Source organism: Chelon labrosus (assembly GCF_963514085.1).
Source record: "Chelon labrosus genome assembly, chromosome: 19".
NCBI lineage: Eukaryota > Metazoa > Chordata > Actinopteri > Mugiliformes > Mugilidae > Chelon > Chelon labrosus.
The window spans coordinates 24,610,603-24,636,873 of NC_140352.1; the positions used below are offsets into that span (position 1 = coordinate 24,610,603).

Sequence of the window (26,271 nt, forward strand, 5' to 3'; positions counted from 1 at the left end):
CTGAGGAGGACTCTACCGACCTCTTTTCAAATCATGGATTTTAGGACGACAGTGCATCGTCTTTGTGCTCGTGTTCTATGGACAGGCGTTCATCTGGACGGCGATTATACGACAGGTGTGGTGTCCCTCTGGTCTGTTGAACTGTGAAGGGCTTAGTATCGATAAATTAGCAATCGAAACCTGGACTTATTAGCCTCCGTGTACAGTGTCGGTGTTTTATTGTCTCACAGCGCCCCGCCTGTTTCTGTATTTGCTAAGTTGAACTGGATATCACTCTTGCCTGTGTCGTAACATCACCATTACTGAGAGACAACAGTATTTAGCCTACTTCTCTGAAGCGAGGAAGTGGGCTTGCGTCAGGCTACCTGGACTTGAGAAGATAAGACCGGACATTGTGTGTCTCCTTCACAATAAAAGCAGCAAAATAATTCTCATAACGCATCAAAATGAAGCTTGGGATAGAACAGAGAAGTTCCACCTGGACAAAGCGGCATCCGACATTTAAGTTTTAAGATATTTATCCGCCTTTTTTCATTGCCGTGTAGCTTGCATCGACTACATGGCTCACGTTGTTTTACTTTGTAGGCCTTGAACGGAAATCGTGTTTGTAGACGTTGCCGCTGGTAAGAAGTGGGATGTGGCCAGGATGTATATATGCTGCTGCTCAAGATATGAAAATCATTGATTCAGCGCTGCTTCAGGAGCCCTGCTTCACCACCGATTACGACAGTGTTGCTGACAGTCAGCGTGGTTGTTGTCTGTGGTCGAAAACAGTGACCACGACCGAAGCTGCAGTGCTGTGTTGGTGTGGTCTGGACCATTCCCTAGAAGGCTTTTCAACTTCACACCCAAACAATTTGTTGAATTTCTGTGCAGGTATGTAATTCTGTGCTTATGCATTAACAGTATATGAATCAGTGTTGTCACATACTTGACTTTCTAATATATGTATATTTTGTTTTTTAGACAAAGGCCTTGCACCCTCTTTTTTATTTTACAAATGTCAACAACTCAACATCAAGTCATGATGGAGTCCTCTCTAGCACTCGGCAGACTAGAACTGACCCCCGGCTCAGGCGGTGTTGGGGTCAGGCTCTCTGGCGGGGCCCCAGGCAAAGAGAAGTCCGGCCAGCGACCCCAGGCTCACCTCAACGGCTGTGTCCCGCTGTCACATCAGGTGGCAGGGCACAAGTATGGAGTGGATAAAGTGGGTGAGTCAACTGAAGCAGTTTTCTCATTTTCTGGTGATAAAAGCCGCTGTAACAACATCTTCTCCTTGACATTTTTGTAGAGACCTGACAACTGAATGTGTTCTTGCTCATCAAGCATTCATTTGACTGAGGTCACAGTGTTGAACGTCTTGGTTCAGTGGACAGTTCAGCCTACAAATACCCACAGAGCACTTTCTTATCAATGCAAGCGCGCACATGTCTTTACGCCACTAGTAAAGCGTAAAGACATGTCACTGATACCCTTGCAGTGAGTATGGCAAAGTGGCAATTCAGGAAATGTTTTTGCTCTACCAAGTATGTTTGCTGGAAGTAAATAGGAACATTTCCTTTTCATACATTTTTTCATACATGAAGGAGCATCAGATATATTAGACAGGATTCATGCTGGTAAGGAAATAGTAGAGGATCTTTATCATTGTGTTACTGCTAATCTTTATCATCTTTACATGTGGGTTCCTGGACTGAAACTATTCAAACAGAGATCATTTGTCCTTTTCATTCACTCTGTTCATGCACACTAATACTTCACCATTACTATGAACATGTCCATATTCTGAATTTGATATGTGTCATGGCAGGCAGCATATTCCATTTGAATATACAGTACTGACTAAATGTTGGATATACTGATAATCATTCCGTTTTAGGAGCATTCTTTGGACATACAGCACATTTGGGACATCCCTCTCAATAGTTTGCCATTTTGTGACGCATAGACACTTGCTTGTTTGTAGTCAGCTCTTTGTGTTTTACCCGAACCAAATTGCCAACATATTGAGGGCATGCGTATAGATGCATGTCCAAAAGAAGACCCCACATTTCTGATCAGAGTTATATGATGACATTATGGAAGACTTAAAAATGACTATTTAGTTATGTGCAAATAATGACTTTTTTGCAGAAGATAGATGAAGGAATGGGAATTGGGAATCCACCACCAATGGAAATATGCAGTGGCACGTAAATGAGAATATAAGTGAAATATTGAATTTAAATAGCCCTGTTTGCAGCTTGTCTGTTTTGGAATAATGTCAAATACTGGAGTATCTTTTCCATGTAAATGTAGTCATTGTTGTTCCATGTACACTCTCTATTCTTCACTGACACACACATTCAGGACGCCTGACATTATCAAAGCCTCCATTGTGTGTTATCAGACGTGGTGTTAAGCTGAATTGATTGTGCGCAATACTGGTGCTTATTACAGCACAGTCTCGGGTGGATGAGTCATTGCTCATCAGCGACTTACCTTGTTCTTACCTTGGTGGATTGCAACCCTCTGGAACACACATTTTATTGTTGTTGAGCAGAGGGCTTTGGGGTTCTCAGAAGATCACTAGGACTTGCAGTGTTGCAAGAAAAAACCTGTCGTTCCCCAAAGATTTTTCAAGTTGCTCCTGTTTGACCTGGGCCATCTTGATATGGAGTACATTAATCATTAGTCTTTTGAGTTATATACACAGCTTTTTTTCTCCTGGTACCAATTCCAGTACTTGAACTTTGTGTCTACAGAGTACCAGTCTGATAGTAGTGGTATTTGCACCGACTGCCGCCATGTGTTCACTTCGTCAGATATGTTTTGCTATACCGCTCTCAATTAAATTAGCCCACAACAACTTGCAAGTTTTTTTTTTCTGTCTCCAACCTCTTCGTGAAGACAACCTTCTTCTTCGTGTATTTTTTTTATAAGCAAATGCATTTTAACTGAAATCACTACATGTATGAAAAGAGAGGACGTTGTAGGAAATGGAGTGTCTAGAGGTGAAACTAAATTTATAGTCGTGTGTCACTTCTATGCTGTAGCTCTAGACCCATCACTGTTTGGTCTGCTGTTCCCTTCCCTTTTCTGGCCAGTATTCACTCACTGTTTTGTTTAGGATTAAGGGAATATGAAGAATTGTGGTTGGAAATTTGAAGAGATTTTCTACTACAGTGCAACAGGCATAGTTAAAACAAATCCTCTTCAGTTGTTTAATGTCACACCGTGCCCCCCTTAAAAAAAAACTATACCACTGTGTAAATAATCTTATCATATATGATCTTATTATTACCTAATATACAGAGAAAACAGGAGTGGTCTGATGATGATGTGTTTCAAAGAAATGTTGACCTATCTTAATTAAATTCACTTGCGATTGCACTTTGTACATTTTTGCGGTCAGGACTTGTTCCTGTTGGCACTCCAGCGGCGGATGATTCTCCTGCCTTTCTGCTGCAACAGTACCTCCGGAGAAACTAATCTTGTTTCTTGTCAGCAGCAGTACAAGTGTTTGCTCTGGAAATGTAGTTGTCCTTTTCTACACCCAATAGCGTGCAACTTTTTATTATATTATTAATAATAATAGTCAATTGAATTAGTGAATTAATATTATGTAATCTGTGTTAATAATAATTAAGTAGAACTAAAATAAGATTATTCCACATTATTTCACATTATTCCACATTCCACTGTCAGATAAACTGAAAATTTCTTTCTACTTCCGACTGAATAGGTACTTTCTGAACAAACCTTCATAACTGAAATATTGTGCTGTATTCATTACAAACACATTCACCTTCCCCACGTTTCGATTCCCTTATTCAAATTCAATTGTCAAAGGGGACTAAAACTGGATGTGTGGGTGGGGCGCATACAAATTGCGCTACCAGGTGATTCAGATTAGCTACAATAACATGCTTTTACTGAAGGAAGGCTATTATAATAAGTACGGCAGAGTGGCAGTTTAAAGGCTGGAACACCCTGAACACTATACACAGTTGTGGGCTTTGTAGGCACTGTGATCCATGCCAGGTCTGTGAATACAGCATGTGCTTCCTGCATGAAACTAGAACTCTGATAAAATTACCTCTGAGATGTAGCCAGATAGCCAAAAAATGTAACTGAACTGGTCTGTCACACTGTTTACCTGGAGCATTTTCCTTTTTCACAGCTAGTGCTAATATTAACAGTCTACTTGATCTGAAAAATATTTAAACAACCTTTAAATCATCTCTGTTCATCAGGTACAGGTACAGGTACAGGTTAGACTAGTCTATTTACATAGTTTTTATCTAGACCATGAGAGGTGAAGTGTGAATGGAAAAACAAGATTTCAAAAATGTTTTATTTACAGATTTTTGACCAGATAGACCAGTGTAGCGGTCTACTCGTTTATAATCACATAAATAACTGAACAAAAATAAGACACACGTTTTTTTAGTGGTTTAACTGAGCCTTACAGTCATCGGCTCTTGTTGTCTTCTTATTGCTGAGCCACAGAATAAGTATGTGCAAATATTTTAGGTTAAAGTAAACCATATTTTCAAAAATAACGAAATAATGCCCTAACGTCATACAAAGTGCAATACACAGTGAAAACACAAAACAAGATTTTTAGCCTCATCCTAATCTTGGAGAACTCTGTGTTTTCTGTCTCTTCATGTAATCCAGACTGACTCCATGATGTTGAGATCAGGACTCTGTGATCAGGACTCGAGCGTCTGTTACAGGACTTCCTGTTCTTCCTGTTACAGAAGATGGTTCTTAGTGACCTGTCCTGTACTCTATGTTTAAAGTCATTGTCCTGTCTTAGACTTACAATTAGATAAACTATATTGAACCACAAGTGAAATTGCTTGGTCACAGTAGCTTAGTTGCACATAAAACAAAACACTCTTAACAACATTCTTAATATAAGCAAAAATGTATGGAATTGGCATGTAAACAAATGTACAAGAAATACAGACAGAAGAATATATATTATATACATAATGATAGTCAGGTGCAGCAGTGAATTTGTCAATCCTACTTATGTCCTTATTGTTGGTACTGCTCCCCCAACAAACCACAGCAAAGTTTAAGGCGCTCGCAACAACACTCTGGTAGAAAATCTCCAGCAACTTGCTGCATACGTTAAAAGACCTGAGCTTCCTCAGAAAGTAGAGTCTACTAAGGCCCTTCTTGTACACAGCATTGCTGTTGTCCCTCCAGTCCAGTTCATGTGGACTCCTAGGTTCTTATAGTGGTCTGTTCATTGGAGAACCTTTGCTTCGTGTTACTGTGAACAAACTATTGTTGAAGTACTCATCCATACAAACATATGCTTTAGTTGATTACTCATGCAGATATGCAGCCTGAAACCAGAAGGCTGTTGTTCTTTGAAAAAGGAAAGTGTATTTGTGCTAACTTCTAAGTCTAAGGCATGCATTTACAACCAATTGTGTGAAATCACAAATTAGAAAGGCAAAGTTGGTCCAGTAAGCAGCTTAAACAGGTGTGATGTGAAAATATTTAGCCTCTGTGCACATACGCTGAGACTTTTCTGTGAAGTAGGAGACATCTGGGTTCTAATTTATTAAAAAGTATGTAGGGTCCTAACTGAAAGTGTACATGTGCATAAAATCCCCCTCAAAATGGAATGCACCAAAAGCTGATCAAATTAATTAACCGCATATACACGTGCCAACATCACAACATCCTTTATAAATCACACTGTACCTGGAAATATGTGCAAATCAGCTTCTTATCCTTACTGTTACTCTTCTGTCCATCACCACATAAAGCCCACCCAAACAATTTGACTGACCCGGCAGATCTTTCCCAAGGGTTCCAGACCAATTTTCCGCCACAAAAAAATGTGTCGGCAGGAAAGTTGATCTGACTTTCAGGCTAGTGTTTCAGTAGCATACAGACTGTTTGTGCTCTGGGAGTGGCAGTGTTGCTAAAATGTTTGATTTGAGAGTTAAATTGGCTTATGTCTTTTAAACTTGGTAGATTATTATTGAATAATTATGTGGTTACAAGTAGACTAATGCTGCATGTATGAATGTTTAGGAATGAGTGGATCATAAGTGATATGAAATGAAATTACGCATCATTTTAAAGATGCAACATACACATAAATTATTACAACCAGGTGTCTATTCAGTGCTCCACCATCTGATTCCAATTTCCTCTCCAAAACATTTGTACCCATGGGTCAAGGTTCCAGTCCCGATGCTCATGTCAAGTATGTTTTCATAGGTCTCAGCTTTTGTGTGGGAAACTGTGCATGCCTCTTTCAGGCATCTTTGTGCATACCTAACACTGTTATCAAGTTCTTTAAAATTGATTGGTGCTTAATTCACTCAACTAAAAAACAGTTTGTGGACTTTTCTGATAAAAGGAGCCAGGGGTATTGTTAATTGTTGACTGAGTGTATGGCCTAAAGTTATTCTACCTCAGTGAAGGTTAACCGTAGAGTTCAGGTCCGGCCAGATGAATGAGTTAGTAATTAATGTGACAGTTTTGTGATGAGTTAAAGCCACAGGTAGCTGGGTTTAATGATACAAAACATTGTTCAGTATCCATTAATGTGTGTGTAACAATAAAGGTGGATGCACACAATGAGTCGTGTCTTTTTATGAGAAACCATTTCAACTTTACGTTCCACTGGGGCTCATTCTCAGCCTTAAGTATACTGATGATTTTTACAGGCATGCAAACTCCTCACCTTTCGGCGAAATTCGCCGTTTTCAATCCAAATTGGGTGACTTATGTGATTCGTGCAAATCCGAGGAGAAAATATTTGGGGGGGGGGGGGGGGGTAGCCTACTCGTTGACTTTTATTTTAATATATTTTAATAATATAATAATATAATGTTCTATATACCGTAAATCCTCTAATATTGGCCTGTATTCCATTAGCGGCCGGGTCTCCAACATTTGCCGGTCTCGCTGTCAGCGGAGGTAAATAAAGGCCGGTCATCTCGGCGGGTCAGGGTTTCGGCGGCACGGTGTGGGAGGATCCCCTCAGCGGGACCTCTCCCCGGCGTCGGCCGGCCCCCGCCGGGCGCATTTCCTCCGTGGCGGTGCGCCGCGACCGGCTCTGGGTCGACCTGGAAGTGCTCGGGGCGAAGGTGGCTCGTCGGCTCCGGCCGCGAGCTTTACAGCGACCCCCCGCATCTCACTTGGGGTCCCTGGGGTCGTGGAATCAGTGCTCACTGCGCCCTCTCTCCGTGCGGGGAGGGACGGGTCCCACTCGCTCCCGGCGCGACTGCCGACCGGCAGCGGACTCACTGTCCTCAGTGCGCTCCGACCGCGTCGCGCCGCTCATTTGTTGTTAATATTCTGTATGCATACCATGTTATGGTAACGGTACGTTTTCAATAAATGAACCTAGTATTTTATAGGTTCAAATAGACACAAAATCTTGTTTTTATTCATTCTACTCGTAGTTCGTTTTGCTCAAATAGAAATTAAGGCCTGCCTCTAATTCTGGCCTCCTTCCAATAAAGGCCTGGACCGCGATGTGCTTGAGTAAAATAAAGGCCCGGCAGTGAAATATGCCCTTCAGGCCCGAGGAAAAACAGCCATTGAGCTGTTCAGGCTCAATGGCTCAAAAGTTTTTTTTTTGGTAAAAATTAGTGAATTTGTAGTCTGTTGTCTTTGTAAATCTCTGTTTACCAAGGGGGGGGGGGGGGGGGGGGGGGGGGGGGGTGTTCGTGGCCATTTCCCTCTTCACACTCTTCTCACCTTTTTGACCCCTGACCAGTTTGCATGCCTGTTTTTAAATCATTCATGGAACCTTTAGTTCGGATAAAAAAATACATGGTGTTTATAAATACAAATATCCCTAGCAACAAAGAGTATGCCTGTCATTAGCAAAGAAGATAGGTGTAATAATCTCAGTATACTGGAGTTATGGAAGTCACTCAACAGAAACGTTGAAACTATACTTGTAAATCTGTTGGTACTTGTATGTGTATATTTTGAGAGCATAATGTAGTTACAGTGTCGGACACTGAAATGCAAAGGTGAAAGTCCGACTGTGTTACTCAGCAGCCCACACCTGTCAGCTGCTCCACGTCGATCCTTCAAGCTGGCGAGGCGGGACTTTCACTTTGAAAGATTCTGTGAAATTTCCAAACAACAGCCAGTTCTGTGTTACGCAAATGGCGATGATTTAAGATTGAAATTGTACATTTGTTATGGTGGCTAACGAAGTGAAGCAGTGTTTACATTTCTGACATAACAGCTACTTTAAAAACCCTACAGTGATGGCTGCTGGTCTGAGAAATGTAATCATTCACACAGTTTTTCCTTAACCTTTAAAACCAACTTTGTGTGCTTTTCCCTTTAGAGCAGGAGTCCATGTGGATACGTTATATGGTCAGGTTTTTCCAGAGGGCCGCTCAAGTCTTTGAGTTAAACTTTTGTTATCTCATTCTTTTTCTCATTTCAAAGCAGTATATTATATAGACATTAGTTATTTAAAGAATATTCTGTTTCGTAAAACCTGATGCCATGTTTTAATGTTACTCATGAGAGAAACGGCTGAGGACTGGAAACATGTTGACTACAGAGACGTCTCTGAACAAGAGGTTGTATTTTTCTGAATAAGATTCAGAAATTATTTGGACTAATCTTGGGGCCTTTTTCACATTGTTGTTTCCCCTTCTTAGTGATGTTATGTAAAACTCTTTTTGAGAGACAAGAATACTGTCCTGCAACGATATGACACCCACAACAAATTCACCATTTGTCTTAATAATTATTGGCCAAAGCTTAAAAGTAACAAGTTCCTCCAACACTCCAACTCCATTGTAACAAACATTTGTCAGTCAGAGGTTATTGCATTGCACTGTAACTCCTTTAAACAAAGTCGGTTATAGAGTGAAGGTATGACATGACAGCTTGGTCTCAGGATTCAGACTCATGACCTTACAAAATCAGACCAGATGTCCACCTTTTGACTCACACCGCAAGTCCCTTGTGTGTGCATTGGTTATTGTTATGTGCATGGAGGTTTTCTATATGGTTTAGTATTTTGCGTGTTTGTTTGCACATCTGTGCGTTCTTATAGAGATTGTCCAGATTGTCATTCAGCCTGCTTGAAATCAGCATGTGATGATGTAACAAGAGACTCATCTTTTCCTCATCTCATCTTTTTTCTACAATAGAGGTAGGCTTGCAAAGTGTGTAAGGGATTTACGTACCCTTGTTAAATTTCAAAGTTTAAATTCAGGCTAAAACAACTATAATTAAACAAAAATGAAGCAGAATTAGTGAATAGTAAACAGTGACAATCCATAAATGGCCAAATAAAAGGTTGTTCTCAGACAACAATATATAAATCGCTTGTGTTTACAATAAAGATGCATCAGTGCACATACTTGTTGATCCTTATGTTAATATGATTTTAACAATAAAATGTTGAAAAAAATTCACATTTGAAATTTGTGGATGGTGATTGTGCAGTACATCTTTGTGGATTCTGTTTTGTTTTTACTTCTTGCAGAGAAATTCTGTTTTATGTTTTTCCAAAAAGTGGACTTGGTGTTTGTTTTTACCTCCCTCTGTCTTTATTTATCTTTACTTATTTTATTGACGCAGTGTGTCTGTTTAATTGTTCTCAAATGTCAAAAATCAACTTTGCTGTGAAATGATGTTCTGCACAAACCATGGGCCTTGCTTTACTAGATTTTGCATTGATTGTGTGTATTGCAGGTATTCTACAGCACCCAGACGGAACAGTCCTGAAGCAGCTTCAGCCTCCGCCGAGAGGTCCACGAGAGATGCAGTTTTATAGCATGGTAATACCCACACGCATCTATATTTTATCGTTTTATTTAATTTACTAAACTATATAATGTAAATATTGAGTATACAAAAAAATCCTACCAACACAAAACCCCATTTTTGTCATCGGAAAGATAAGCTGTCTGACATTTCACAACAGCAGATCCAGGTGAGAATTTGTATAAACCAGTGATACAGATCAACACATATTAGATTGCTGACAATGAGAGATAGCAAGAGTGGGCAAATAACTATTTGCTACATTCTGGGACACACTGGTGAGTTCTGCAACATAAACAGCCTGGAAGTCAATGTCCATGGGTTCTAGTAATTTCCTGCAAATGGTTCTTGACAAAATATAAAAAATGTTTTCATAATTTATGGTTCATTTGTCCAAATACATTTGAAATTAGATTTGAAGCTAGGTATATAAAATGCTTGTAATTCCATCCACATTGTATATGATATTTTTATTCAAGCCCTCACATTAAAGCTGACAGTCTCCACCCCATATTCATTACACAACTATACATACTATAGCAATCGCACGTATATTACAGATATTTCTCTGCTGATCTTTGACTTCTTTATAACAGGTTCTGTGAGAAAACCTAAAGGGAAATGGATCCTGAATTGTATGACCTCTACTAGATAAGCAGGTGTAAGATAGTACATGACATTTTCAAACTGTCATGTAACATCATCAGTTTGTATCATAAGATTCCACATGTACGCTTTAGTCAGATATGTGTATCTATGACAGATGTATGTTATTCTTGCTGTTCTTCTCTCTTTCTTCTGTCTGTACCTGGCTGGCCTTAGGCAGATGGGTCCCTCCATATGAGCTGGGTTCTGCTCGAGGTTTCTTCCTGTTAAAAGGGAGTTTTTCCTTGCCACCGTCGCCTTCAGGCTTGCTCTGGGGGTTTAAGGCCGGGTTTTTGTAAAGCGTCTTGAGACGATTTGTATTGTTATTGACGCTATATAAATAAAATTGAATTGAATTGAATTGAATGTCAGACATTGATGTTGATCATAGACCTTGCAATAACATCTGTCCTGGATCATCTCACAAGGGGGCACCTTAAATTACAGGAGAATTTTAAAGCATAAAGACACACACAATTGGTATCATTAATGATGATGCGAAAAGTTAAAAAGCTTCGTAAGTGATGTCTGTTCATTAGTAATGAGAAGCTCTGAAATATCCTGTCCTTGTAGCTGTAAGTAAGAATTAACTGATTAAATTAGATAGACAGATAGATAGATAGACAGACTAGTATATTTAAAGGATATATTTCAGGACTGACACCAATAAATTAATAATGCTTGCGATTTCAGTGAGTGACAGACTTGATAGCTTGTTCCAAAACATAATTTTCCCATCTCATGATATACATACAACAAACAGCTGTTCATTGTTCTAATACAACGGTAGAGGTCTATTAGAGACAGCAGCTGTTATAATATTTTACTGCATCGCAAGTGATATTGGTGTTTATTTGCATACAGAGCATAAAACTGAGATTACGTCTCAAGTGTTGGCTGTGGCTGTACAACAAGACGCATCAGGTGTGAGCCCGCGTACTTAAAGTGGGCCACTTGCGTTGGGATGGCCCAGGTTGGATACTAATCAGGGTCTGAACAGGGCCCATGGACTCACATAGAGCAACCTGCTGCTTCAGAGGTTTGGTGTTTGCTTTAGAGCTTAGTGCTGCTGTTAGCCTCAGCAACACTCATACAAACAGGATTGAGTCACTGACCGAACCAGTCAAACCTAATCCCAACAATAGACGCAACACACTGACCCCCGGGGTCCTGCACAGGGACAGGCAAAAACATTACTGAGCCCTTTTAAGATGTCAGTAAGCAATATATTTCAGAATGAATGTTTTCTGTTTTATTTAATGTTTTTTCACTTGCTTTATAAGCCTCATAATAGCTGTATTTAACACTGCAAGGCTGTTAACTTCTACCATTTTCACGCCCCATTATTGCTTCTATGGTGTCTAGAGCATTTATTCTACAATACAAATTTGAAACTGAAATGTAATGTGTAACGAGCAAATAATGCACTTAGGCCGAGAAAAGAATGATGGCAACCTCAAATCAGTTTGGCTGTTTAATGAACAGTAACAAATAAGCAAAATGAACTGTAAGGACTGAGCAATACCAGTACCTCTAACTTGATGCTATAACCTCGCCTAATATGAAACATCTGTAAACAACATTGAACATGTCCAATGTGCCTTGCAGCTTGCAATGTGCTGTTTTAATTCTGTTCTGCAAACAGGGTGACGACCAGGGTAGCCTAGCCAGGGTAGAGCATGTTGGATGGATAGATGGTTAAATAGATATATAAATCACTTGTACTGTATTACAGTGTATAATGATGATGATGTGTCTGTGTCCTAGGTGTATTCAGAGGACTGCTGTGATCCCTGTCTACTAGACCTCCAGAACCATCTGCCCAAATATTATGGCACCTGGTCATCTCCTGACACCCCGAATGGTAAGAGTAAACTGTACTGAACCATCTCTCTGTTGCACAGATCACATCTTTTGATGTGTGCATGTGTGGTTTGTAGCAGCCTAAGGCACTCAAGACATCCTGGTCCTATGGCAGACCACAAAAGTGAAGTTTGAGGCTTACTCCAGTTCTGAGAATCATCATTACTAAATTCAAAAATCTGAGAATAATACGTCCATTTTTCTTTATCTTTGTACTAATTCTGCAATAAGATGAAGTGGATTATTGTGTTCACCGATTTCTACTGGTAATCTTTACTTCCATTATTTTAATTCTGTTAAAGGGTCTAGTATTTATAGAGTTCTTGTCTATCTTTTGGTATTCAAAGTGCTTTGCAGTCACAGTGACATACATATTCACAGACCAGTGCCAGGCATCGGTAGCAACCTGCTCTACCAACTGAGCCACGCCCATCCCTAATATACTGGTATATTGTAGGTTCAGCTTCCTGGAACTCTTAGCTGGACAAGTATTGTAAAAGCTGCTTACTGGTGCAGTTCGGCTATAAAAGTCAAGTAGCATGAGGCACTGCATGAGTTTATGTTTCCTGCAGACATCATATTCAGACAAATAGACATGCTGCAGTCAAAGAATCACATTCATCATATCAGAATCTGAGTTACTTCAGATAACAATCTGGTGACCTGGTTATGCTAGTAGTAACTCCATGCCTCACATGATGACTCTTGTAACATTGCTGCTGACACAGACCTGTACCTGAAGCTGGAGGATGTGACCCGTCGCTTCGTCAAGCCATGCATCATGGACGTGAAGCTGGGCCAGCGGAGCTACGATCCGTTCGCCTCACAGGAGAAACGAGAACAGCAAATCAAAAAATACCCGCTGATGGAGGAAATAGGCTTCCTGGTCCTTGGCATGAGGGTGAGTTTGGCGTCTTCTATCTGTCGTTATAACCAAACAGCTGGGGCCTGATGGAATTATTAAATTCTATTCAGTTTTATTTATATAGCGTCAATAACAATACAAATTGTCTCATGACGCTTTATAAAATCTGGTCTGAAACCCGTCCTGAAACCCCCAGAGCAAGCCTGTAGGCGACAGTGGCAAGGAAACTCTCCTTCCTGACATATACAATAAGATGAGGTAAGATAAGTTAAGAGACCTGTCCAGGATGTACCTCGCCTCTCACTCAGTGACAGCTGGGATAGGCTCCAGCCCCTCCCCCGTGACCCATAACAGGACAAGCAGTTACAGAAGATGAATGGATGACAGATAAGATAGCTTTATACATACACTATATTACCAAAAGTATTCGCTCACCTGCCTTTACTCATTCTATGAACTGAAGTGCCATCCCATTCCTAACTCATAGAATTCAATATGATGTCGGTCCACCTTTTGCAGCTATTACAGCTTCAACTCTTCTGGGAAGACTGTCCACAAGGTTGAGGAGAGTGTTTATAGGAATTTTTGACCATTCTTCCAAAAGCGCATTGGTGAGGTCACACACTGATGTTGGTCGAGAAGGCCTGGCTCTCAGTCTCCGCTCTAATTCATCCCAAAGGTGTTCTATCGGGTTCAGGTCAGGACTCTGTGCAGGCCAGTCAAGTTCATCCACACCAGACTCTGTCATCCACGTCTTTATGGACCTTGCTTTGTGCACTGGTGCACAGTCATGTTGGAAGAGGAAGGGGCCCGCTCCAAACTGTTCCCACAAGGTTGGGAGCATGGAATTGTCCAAAATGTTTTGGTATCCTGAAGCATTCAATGTTCCTTTCACTGGAACTAAGGGGCCAAGCCCAGCTCCTGAAAAACAACCCCATACCATAATTCCTCCTCCACCAAATTTCACAGTTGGCACAATGCAATCTGAAATGTACCGTTCTCCTGGCAACCTCCAAACCCAGACTCGTCCATCAGATTGCCAGATGGAAAAGCGTGATTCATCACTCCAGAGAACGCGTCTCCACTGCTCTAGAGGCCAGTGGCGGCGTGCTTTACACCATTGCATCCGACGCCTTGCATTGCACTTGGTGATGTGTGGCTTGGCTGCAGCTGCTCGGCCATGGAAACCCATTCCATGAAGCTCTCTGCGTACTGTACTTGGGCTAATCTGAAGGTCACATGAAGTTTGTAGCTCTGTAGCAATTGACTGTGCAGAAAGTCGGCGACCTCTTTGCACTATGCGCTTCAGCATCCGCTGACCCCTCTCCGTCACTTTACGTGGCCTACCACTTCGTGGCTGAGTTGCTGTTTTTCCCAAACGCTTCCATTTTGTTATAATAGAGCTGACAGTTGACTGTGGAATATTTAGGAGCGAGGAAATTTCACGACTGGATTTGTTGCACAAGTGGCATCCTATGACAGTTCCATGCTGGAATTCACTGAGCTCCTGAGAGCGGCCCATTCTTTCACAAATGTCTTGTTTCACAGTCTGCATGCCTGAGTGCTTGAATTTATACACCTGGGGCCAGGCCAAGTGATTAGAACACCTGATTCTGATCATTTGAATGGGTGAGCGAATACTTTTGGTAATATAGTGTATATATAATGTCAATATACAACTTTGCAGACAGGAACAATGAACAGAACAGGGTAGATCTTAAGCATAAATAACTAAAAAGTAAATACAAGTACAAAAAAACAAGTAGGGCGGACTAAGATTTGCTACATTTAGTCACCATACTTTATGTAAGATCTGACAGCAAATGGGATAAATTATGAAAAATGTACTCCCATCTTTCTTTTGTTAGAAAGATGTTACTTAAACTGAATACATTTGGATGGTTTGCATGTAAATGCAAGAACAGATCAGTTGGTCCAGTCATTTCAGAGTCATTGCAGCAGTTTTCACTCTGTGTATGAACCTAAGGTAAGCATTGTGACAATGAAATTCCATACTGCTCTAATTATCTTCTGACTCCTACAAAAAAAACCTGATCTTACTTGTGACACTGATGCCTCTGTGACTCAGTAACTGAGTCACCTCTTAGGCTTTTAACACTGACAGGAAATATCAGTAGATGCAGGAAAATGGATATTGCTTGGTATGCAAAAGAAAAAAAGAACAGAGAAACACAGTATGGTGTCTACCAATTTGTGCCCTAGTTTTGTCTTCTACTTTTATATTGCATCATTTTTACATATGCTTTTGGCTGCCTCTGTATATCACACCAGCAGAAAGTTGTCGATGTTAAAAGCGAAAGTTTTAAAGCCTCAGCAATGACACTCCTTGATGGCAGCAGTCATCCCCAGCAGGATGCAGCCTGACACGGACACACACACAAAAAGGAGTCTAGGAACAACTAAAAAAAGATGAAGAACAGCACAAGGTGTTGACCTGGCCTCCAAATTCACTAGATCCCAGACTGATCAAGTATCTGTGGGATGATCCACAGAGGCCCCTCCCCTCAATCCATAGGACCCAAAGGCCCCCACTAACAACATTCTGTTGCCAGACACCACAGGACACCCTCAGAAGGCCCATGTCCATTACCTAAACAGTATTAGAAATGTGGTCATAGTGTTCGGTATACTTACATGAGTACACGCACTCGCACTTTTTTTTGGCCACAAACAAACAGATGACAGGAAAGACAAAGATAAGTTATCTGTTTAAAACAGAGAGTCAAATAGCAAAGCCTTTATCACTTTGATCAGTTTCCATTACAACCTGCTGTCAGCATCATCATCACTAAGTGTTCTAGTTTGGGGTTTCCTGTCTGCAGCTACTGTAAATAAACACAAAGTATCTAATGAGCAGCCTGCAGTTTTCTGCACCATGTTAAATGTCTGTATGTTGATACAACATTGTATTTTTGGAAATGTTCACAATGATGCCACTACTGGTAGCTAAAAATGAGAAGGTAATGTATAAAAATGTTTAGCTGACCAAAGCACAAACTTAGAATGAACTCATTTCAAGTGTACCAATAAAAACAATGCTATGTTAAGTGCCAAATTACCTGCATGTTTGAAAATGAATACCAAAATTACAAGCTCCAGAGACTATTTTCATTCTGCTTTATAGAAACTTTATCAGCGCTACTGGGTAGGACGGTCCAGTCTTAGAGGTCTGGAGCAATCAGCTTATGAATGAATTTCTGCATTTATCCAGGGACACCTAACTGACAACAAACATACATAGGAGGGAGAGTGTGAATAGTTGTCGAAGAAATGGCAGTGGGTGTGTGTGACTCAGGTCTGAGAGGAGTTCATGAACTGTGTTTCGAGGAAATAAGTAATATATTACTAAATGCCAGTCTTTGTGTGAGAAACAGCCCACTGATTGTTGGACTGTGCTGGTGGTGTTGCACTGAAGGGACAGCATGATCACACCCTTTGTAAACTGCTCATAAATGTTATGTCCGCTTGTGGACTTTACCTGTGTGTTCTGATGTTTGCTTGTCCTTTTATAATCTCTCGGGTGGAGGGCAATTCAATGGAGGTAAACTTAAGTGTTTAATCTAGAAAACATTATAGCTTTGCATATAATTATATAGTATATAGTAACATAAATAAAGAAGTGGGCCCAATGTACCAACGTTTTCTTGTGGCTTAGTCAAAAGACTAGTGCATAGGCCAGTGTTTTTATGTGAACAACCTATTAACAATTAGTTATAATGTGATAGTTGGCCTGACAGCAGCTACTTATAAAACAGACATTTAACTGGCCAAATGAACTGCAACAATCCTTCAGACTCCTTGTTTCAGTGAGTACAGTTGACTGCAGGGCAATTTAATTTGCTGGTTGGAAACAGACTAGAAACACTGTTAATGCTGCATCTTCATGGTCTGTAGGAAACCCAAGCAACCCTGTGACTAAAATAGTTGCTTCACTCTGCAACACCATGATGTCACCTTCTGTTATTATAGTACTTAGAGTTACTTATAGTAACTAGCTACTTAAAATTCGATGAGAGCACGGGGGGGGGGGGGTGTTAACCTATGCAGCAGCCAACCAACCACCAGGGGGAGCTGGACAGCTTTGACTTCACTTCTGGAGAGCCGTCCTGGCTTCTGCAGCTCTAGGCTTGTGAACAGGACTTGAATGGGCCCGACATGCAGCATTTGGTGTATTTGACAAATTTCAGCTCTTAATTAAAGAAATAATTTTGACTGTATTCTGTGTATTGCATTCTGGGTTTAGAGTTGTAGAGGTTAAAACAAGCTTGTGAAATTCAGCGTGGTGTCAGCCCAGTCTGTGTTGTACCATAAGAACACAAGTCTAGTACATGATGTTCCAGGGACTGGGTCCCATACTAATCTCTGTTAAGAGTTTGTTTAGGTAGAAAGGAAACTAATTAGTGATTATGATCTTCCTGGGGAAGTGATGGTGGAGGAGGAAGGAGTTGGGGAAAAATTGAAAGGATAACATGCAGCAGAGGTTTAAACGCAGTTCTTCAAATTAATCTTAATTAATCCAAGCTAACATGCAGGCTAAAACAATACTGTTAACGCACACCTTGCTGATTTAGTTCTTTGAATGCAGTTTGAGGGTTGTTTTGTTAATCCTAGATTTAGTCGTTTTAAATAACAGTACACTTTATTTACCAATGTGCGCAAATTTAGTGGATCAAACCATGATCAGCTGAGTGTTGATCCTTTGATTCCAGTTTCATGACGTAGACAAGTTATCTCGCACTATGGCAAAAGTTACTCCTGATATTTTCCTCTCTTGTGCTCCTCATTGTTTCACTGTTTCCACATTTCCGTTTACTCTGCTATTAACAGTGAATGTGGTTTGACTGTGAATTGTGTGGGAGCATGATTGGCGAGGCTTGCCCTAAATTACATTTGGATTGGATGGAGTAACCAATTAGAAGTAGTGCAGTTGGAGAACATCATAAAACTTAACTCGTGTCATTTTATCCCCCTCGTATGCTACTTAACATTTCTTTTTCTCTTGCTCTGCTAGGTTTTTCCCCATCTAGTCTCTTGTGTCTGTGTGTTTCACCCTGACTCAGATATCAGTGCTCATCAGGATGCACAGATATGATCGCCTTGTTTGCAGATTTGTAGACTATACCAGCACGTAAAAGCTACAAAACCTCAGCCAGTTAAAAGTAGAAGGGATTTATCACAGTCACAACTGAATAATTCTTAGCAGTTAATAATGAATTGGTCATTTCCTGGTAGGACTGCATCTTGCCTGTTAGTAGACTTGGATTAGACTTGGTCTATGGATTACCAATCAAAGAAGGGGAGCCATTTGTATCTGGATATTAGTTCACATTTGGGGTTTTGCCTAAAACATCTTGGTCATATTTCTGTTAGCAAGCTGCACTTTTGTGGGGTTGTTTTGAAGGATTTATCAACATGATATTTCCAGAAGCAATCGTCTAATCTAACGTTGTAATCTTGATAACTCTGTACTCTGGTATAAAGAACTGTGTGGGCATGTGTAGACAAGCTGTAAAGGTTGGGGTGGCTGATAAAAGGACAGGCTGCAAAGTTCTGCAAACTTTTTCTCTTGTGGTTTGATCTACAGTAACATCCAGTGAGTTATAGATGCAGAGGTGTGTGTGTGTGTGTGTGTGTGTGTGTGTGTGTAGCTGTGGACCACTAGATGGAGGCAGTGTTTGATCAGTGAAAGAAAGAAGCAGCTTTTAATTCAAGATCATTGCTGGCCAGCACACATCTTGATTCAACTTGCTTTTGATAACAAAGAATGAAGCTGTACACAGCGGGAGGACATTTTAGTTCATTGGCTTTTCCTCAGCTTGAACTCAACTCTTGTTCATTAGCTTAATAAATGGAATGATGTAGACTTCGACTGAGCTAAATGATCTGCAGTCACGTCATGACCAAATTTGAATAATGAACAAAATATGATAAAAGCTGTGACATACTGTGCGTTTTAGAAATAGGGAGCAACTCAAATGAAGCACATAGACCTTAACATAATGTTTTCTTGTCTTTCAGGTGTATAAGGTGTGCAGCGACAGCTTTGACTCCTATGACCAGCACTACGGAAGAGGATTAGATGAGGACACTGTTAAAGATGGTATGTATTTATGTGGGTCTGTGCAACATTTGCATTTATCTTAAAACGTCTTCAAATATTCTTTTATAGAAAAGTGCTGATGATGTGAAATGTTTCAGGGTTTTATTTCCATTGTACTTTATGTGGTTCAACTTTGTATGTTATGATCTCTTTGAGCTCTTGTTTTTGTATTTATTTGCATTCCTTCTCTTAGTTTGTAAAGCACAAAGTGTATAAAGTTATACATTATAAGTTGCATTCAGTGATCTGCTACAGCGTGTATTAAAGTGTTGGGGATGTGATCACAGGCTTCAAGTAAGATCCCCACATACCCTAACTCTTCTCCCCTCCCCTCCAGGCTTGGCTAAATTCTTTGACAATGGAGTTAGTGTGAGAAAGGACGCAGTGGCAGCCAGCATCCGTCGAGTGCAACGGATCCTCCACTGGTTCGAGTCACAGCATCAGCTGGTCTTTTACGCTAGCTCCCTTCTCTTCGTGTATGAAGGCCTTCCCTCATCTTTCTCCCCATCCTCCCACGCTTCCCTCCTCAGCAGCTCATCGACGAGTCCGACTGCGAAGAAGGGTGCCACGTTGTTGTTGGCGGGTGGGGATGGGAAAGCGAGACAGGACGGGGCAGAGCAGGAGGAGGAGGTGGCCGAGTACAACAACAACAACATTCAGGTGGCAGTGCCCTGGGACTACGGCACAGCCACCATTTACACCAATCACAGGAAAGGTGGCGACAACCACTGTGCCAAGGGCCATCTCCACGGCAACAGTGGTGATACTGGTGTAGCGGAGAAGACGACAAGCTCTGTTTCTGGAGATAACGTCTCTGCACTGTGTGAAGAAGACAACTCCGTATGGAAGCGAACAGGAGAACTGCAACATCCACCTAATGGAAATGGAAACAAATCACAACTGGAAGGAAAGGCTGATGATGCAGAGAAGGAGGACGGGAGGAGGAGAGAGGAGGAGGTTAAAGGAGGTGAAGCAACAGAGGGGTGTGCGACTGACAAGGACGTGGAAGTCAGGATGATTGACTTTGCCCACGTTTTCCCGAGCGAGAGCCACGATCAGGGCTACATCTACGGCCTGAAACGCCTGCTTACAGTGCTGGAGCAGATCCTCTGTGAGGCTGCGTAGGGCTCGTCCTCTCTTTACCTCCTCACCTGCTCACAGAACCTCCTCCCATCAATCAGACCTTCACAGGAGAGAGGGACGAATTAAAGAAGTGAATATTCCGACACAACCATCGTCATTATCATCATCTCACCTGATCATGATGGTCTGTCAGTCATATTTGTCTGTCTGTGTGTGCGTGTGGACGCGTGTGGATGCTTGTTTGATTGTGAGTGTGTGTTTGTGTGTGGGTATTAGAGGCTGACACCTGTGGTCAGCAGCATTACATGCACTAATCAATCCATGAAGGCATTACGACTGTGTACTTAAACACAACATCTTCAGCTGGTGATTTACTGATGCTCCCAAAGGCTCCAACTTAGGGCTGTCGATGGAACGACTGAAATTTACCAGAGATTTTTCTATACCTCTTTCAGCAAAGACCTTTTTAATATTTCTGCTTGTATCGTGCCATTTTGGCAGCACTATTTTTGACATCATATTAGGAGTTAAAGTTAGAAATGCATCAGGCTTCGTATGGCTCAAAAAAATCAACGCAGAAATTTCTGGAATATCTGGTTCTTCCTATGAGTTGTCGTAGAGGCTCAGTAGCTGTTATGATTTTCACCCATCTGAATTTCTCAAGGATGTTTGCTGCAGCATTTATGTGTCACAAGACTGTTGAAAAGATATTCAGTTTCCGTGGACCCAAAGTGAATGTCAGAAAGCGTTTTTAAAGTGTGTGTTGTCGAAGAGGAGGTGTAGCATTGGACCGTGCGGTCTGCCTCGTAAAACACCTAAACTACCCCGTAAGACGTTGTCCAGTGAAACCTCTGACACAACATTCACGACACTTTCTCCATTCTGGCCATCTAGCTGCACACCACTGTGACAACGGTTTACTGGATCCGGTTTGCCGTGTACAGTGAACCGTAAAGTTACAAAAAAAAAAAAAAAAAAAAAAACAGCTGCTGGAAATAGAAGTCATAGTTAATCAGGCTTCAGAGTGACCGGTTGAATTTTAAACTGACAGATTTTCTGTCCCTTTAAGAGCATGTGGTAAAGCAAGAAGCTTGGAGAATGTTGTAGTTTCAGTTGGGTTGTCATTTTTTTTTTTGTTTAAACCACTGTCCACAGGTATATAACTCAGGTATTTACTTAATAATACTACTATTGTCCTCTCAGCAAAATGATCCTCCTGCTGTCAGTTCAGTTGTGAACGGTATTAATACTGTATATTCTTAGTCGACGTTTATCTTATCTCATGATTGAACTTATCTCATACATAATGAGAATATTGTGGCTGTTTTAATTGTTGTTGTATATTTTAAACTGCCAAATCACCTCTCCTTTCAGAAGCCTGTGTGTATTTTTATTTTGTTTTTGTTTATTCCAGTTACTTGGTGCCTCCTCTGTCCCTTGCCTGGTATGAAGAACAGGATTTTATTGCAGATGTTACACCTTGTACTCCCCCCTTTTAAAGTGTTCCTTATATCTAAAGGTAACACTGCTAATGCACATGTTGGATTCCTGTGTCATTGTCCTAGCATTGACCGTGAGTTAGTCTGTGATATTAAGTTATTAAAATATAGTGAATTCATTTATAACTGGATAACAATAGGAAAATCTGTTTCCCCTCCAAAGTCTGGAGAAATGGTTGGAGAATTTTTTTGTTTTGTTTTTTTTTTTAGTTTGTTTTGTTGTTGGCAGAAGGGACATGACACGATGTGATGTGATTAATTCACATGATATTAGCTAATATGATATAACCCCCCCTAAGAATTTTTAAGATTGTAGTGAAAAGATCCATGAAACATGCTGCTTTAATGAGAGTCAGTCAACAGACTCAGAAAGTGAGAGAGATGGAGAGAGAGACAGCAACTGAATGGTTTAATGTCTTGTTTTTTTGTTCTTTGTGTGTTCTTGGCTTGGTGCAGAATGTCAGGGTACTGGTTGCAGATGAAACAAAAGTCAGCACTTCTTTTTACACTAATCTTCTGGTGAGTGTTGCTTTATTTTTATTGTTTCGTATTAGTCAACTTTGCCAGAGTCATTTGGTAGCGTTGCGTACTATATGTTTTTATGCTAATACACTAGCTGATGCAATGGGCTGTTCTAATATGGTCGTAGCAGGTTTAGTAACAGTATATTAAGAGTGCAGCTCTCTGTTGAAGGTTCCACTCTCAAGGATAGATTTTTGGAAGTCGTGCAGTCATGACATAACTATCTCCTTTACTTAAGAAAACAAATTGAGTGTGTTCTGACAAAATCCGGCATCACATGGTCCACTTTGCTATGTTCTTTGGCCTTCATTAGCAGATCCACAACAAGATGTGGGCGGTGTGGCTTCTAATTCCTACTGTGAACCTGGGAGTGTAAATTGTTTAGTTGTTGAGTCATGACACGTCAGGGTCACAGCAAGAAACGGCCACATGAAGCACATGTGGTGAGACTGGAAAGTATGGAAGCTTGTACTCTGAGATACGACGAGGTAACATTACATGAACCTGTGTGACCCCTGCAGCTGAACAGTCCAGATAATAGCTTCATGTCGTGAACGCAGTGTGGTGACGCCAAATGAAAAGTTTGGTTTTTAAATCTGGAGCATTTGTCTTTTGTGTGGGTGCCACTGTGTGGACAGGTTTACTGACTGGCCTCTTGTTCTCCACTGACACTGGAGCTGATTAACAAGGTCACGTTAAATCTCGCTGCCCCAGTGCACCACAAAGCCACCTAATTTTACCCACCAATAATATGTTCAAGCCTCTTCACTTTATGTAGATTGTAATGTATGAATATAAATGAAAATCCTGATATTTTGTTAATGAACATGATTAAATGTATTTTGGTTTTAATCTGAAGCTAAGGAGAGTCCAGATCTTCAGTATAATTAATATTAACATGGCCTCCTTTTAATAATCTGATCATTTGTTTGAAATAATCAACATGGATATTTAGGAGTGTTTTAAAGGATGTTTGCGGGAATTAGGGATTTTTATTTTATTTTTTTAATCATTGCCTTATGTTCTGTTGGTGTCTCCATGTGGTCTCTGTGAATATTGATCATTCCAGCAGCTTTGTGAATTTCCTCTCTGATTTTCTGGCTTGCTGTGTCATTGCTAATTAAAAAAAAAAAAAACATATCATGCATTTGAAACAGGGCATTGTTGATAGATATCGAGTCATGGTGATGCATCTTTTAATTCCATTCATTCCGTGTAAAACTCCTGGAATCAGGCCGTGTTGCTGAGACGGTTTGTTTGGGTGTAGGTGGGCAGCTTTACCAGCAGCACATCCGCTGCATTTCTGACATTATACTGAATGTTAAACGTGTGAACACCAGCATTTTAGTGGCACACTGCTCATACTGCAGGAAGCAGCGATGAAATGGAAGCTGCATGTTACTGCAGGAAACCAATGTGTTGTGGAAAGGTTTACGGTAGAAATAAAGAGATTTTAAAATTCTTTTTTCATTCATTGAACATGAAGACAGAATGAGGAAGTAGAAATCCTAAATCTATTTTGAGGCGTATAACGATTGATGTCTAATGCAAAATGATTTATAAACCCTTTGTAAGTATATGCAATTTGAAGTAAATTGATTAATAACTAATAATCTGGTCATTTAGACTTTTATGGACCCACCTGCAGTCTTGTTTTAGTCCTGTAAAACCAATGAGAGAACTCAAATTAAGTCTAATTTTTCTTGCCAGTCAGTAGAGTGTGGCTTAGCTACTGGCTAACGCTGTCCACCTCCTCTGTCTCATGATGTTGCAGCACGACGTCTGGATGCACTTTTATCTATACTGGAACCTGGTGACTCCAGTGCATTAAATGTAAAGAGTTTATTACACACTCTGTATCATATCCAACCGTCATATCACACGGGGCCACGCTGACTGGAGCGGAGAAATTCACAATGATAAAACACGAGTGTCGCCGTATCATCTGACTGATGATTAGGATGCAAAGTGTAAGTGTGACAGTGATTAGATAAGACGTTCGAAGAAAACCTGTGTTACCATTGCTCTCTACAAATGCTCTGTTCATTTTATTTTTACATTGAATCTGTTCTCCTCTACCCCAGGTAAAGCTGGAGGCCAGAACTTGATTGGACTTCTTTATATTGTAGGACATTATCTGGTTGTTGGGTACTGTTTTTTTGTTTTGTTTTTTCCTTTGTCATGCACTGCAGACTAATGGAATACATGTATGACGTCTGTTCTGCACATCTTTCTCCAGTGAGCGAACAAACATTTTGATTTGCTCCAGTAGGAAAAGCACAGATGTGTTAATTATAGCTGAAGGTCTGTGTTTGCTGGTTCACTATCACATCTTATTGGGATTAAAGGACCATGAAGGTGGTGTGACATGTTATATACGGATACAGATTATGTGTACTCTACATTATGCCAGATATCATCAAAGCTTATGGTACACATGGTGTACTGTGTAAGATGTCCTATTAAAGTCAGCTGTTCTTTAGACATCCTGCAGTAAGATACGTGTGCTAACAGATCTGTCCAACCCAAATCATGTAGTGATCATCTTCAGAATTTAGGAGCTCAGTCTTGAAATGAAGATCTGACAGAACACTCAGCTAATCCCAAGGTTTGGTTGTTCAAAAATCATTCTTAGCATTGGACTGTGTTGTCAGTAACAACTGGAAATCAAACCCAACTTCCTTCAGCTCAAACATTGTCTCATTTCTCCTGCTTGTGTTTGAGCTTTCGGCTGTGCCAGCTGAGTTTGTAATGCTGCTTTCGTGTCACACGGGAAAACCAGATCTGAGCGCTTCAAACAGGCTCACATAATGAAATCATATCCTTCGCTGCATTTGTAACATGTTTACCGCGCTAAGCTGCATTCACCGGTTTCGGACACGAGATGAGCTGCATTTCAACCGCCTCTCCTGTTTGACACAAAGGCAGCATTAGAGAACGTAAAAATGAGCTTGCAAAACGTGTTTCCCTGCCGCTCCTCTAAAGTCCTACTGTTCAGATTGGCTGCAATATCCTCCAACACTATGCATGTCTTCATGCAATAGCTCATGGAAACCATAGGTGTAAATGCACAGTTAGTATGGCTAGCTGCGGGATGGAGCAGTGTGGCTGCTATTGTTGCCATCATGGAAAAAAAAATTACCTGTTTAAGAATTGACAATGTGGAGAGTCCAATTCAGCTTCTCTGCCAGCGTTGGATTTCTATGAAGTCCAACACGCTGGGTTTTTAAGGAGGACCTGAATTTGGACTGCCCTGTGAACCGTGTAATAAACAAACGGAGCTCTTAAATTCCTCACTGTGGAAGAGTGTTAGAATTTTGATATACTGGATTTAACATGTCTTATAATGAGCCTGAAGCAGAACAGAAAATATCTGTGTACAGAAGGAGAGGGACTCATGCAGTACAAGTTCCTCTCCTCATTATTTTTTCAACAATAAAAATATTAAACAGTTTGACGATTTGTGTCATTTCTGGAGTCTGTTTGCATTTTTGATGTTTTTTTGATGTTTCTTTTGAAAGGTCAGCTCTTAACTACCAGCTGTCTTCATGGAGAATTTAGTCTGATTTCAAATCACTGCGACACCAGTGACTTTCCGACGGGTTCTTCTGTCACTGTTCTTGAGTCTGAACAGATTCTGTTGCTTTGGCTGATGGCCACACAACCACCTTAGCACTTAACTCACTGTAAAATCCATATTAAGAGCAAGATGTGTTCCCCAAAACGGACTAAATAAACTCTAGAAATAATTGTAGATTGCACAAACCCTACCCACTCATAGGAGCATCTTATGAAGTTCCCCAACCTGAAGAAACCCTGCACGTTTTTGTTCATTGGCAGTATCGTGACGTGGATTATTATGTTTCGCCAGGGTTAATGTGTTTAGCTGTAGTTTAGGCACA

At 40.7% G+C, this 26,271-nt stretch overlaps 1 protein-coding gene across 4 annotated transcripts; it reads left to right on the forward strand.

Annotated features, from left to right (window-relative positions):
- ipmkb (inositol polyphosphate multikinase b) lies at nt 1–26,242 on the forward strand. Of its 4 annotated transcripts, none has more exons than XM_084567508.1 (7): nt 1–115; nt 586–1,211; nt 9,700–9,785; nt 12,184–12,280; nt 13,008–13,180; nt 19,184–19,265; nt 19,603–26,242. In XM_084567508.1, exons 2-7 carry the CDS (start codon nt 947–949, stop codon nt 20,388–20,390), a joined length of 1,491 nt encoding a protein of 496 aa, XP_084423634.1. In that variant the 5' UTR covers nt 1–115; nt 586–946; the 3' UTR covers nt 20,391–26,242. The 4 variants fall into 4 exon arrangements, 3 of the variants coding, with proteins under 3 accessions (XP_084423634.1, XP_084423635.1, XP_084423633.1); XR_014699626.1 differs by having other exon boundaries at nt 48–1,211; nt 19,603–20,532; nt 21,763–26,242; XM_084567509.1 differs by having other exon boundaries at nt 48–876; nt 967–1,211.
- The last annotated feature ends 29 nt before the right edge of the window (nt 26,243–26,271 follow it).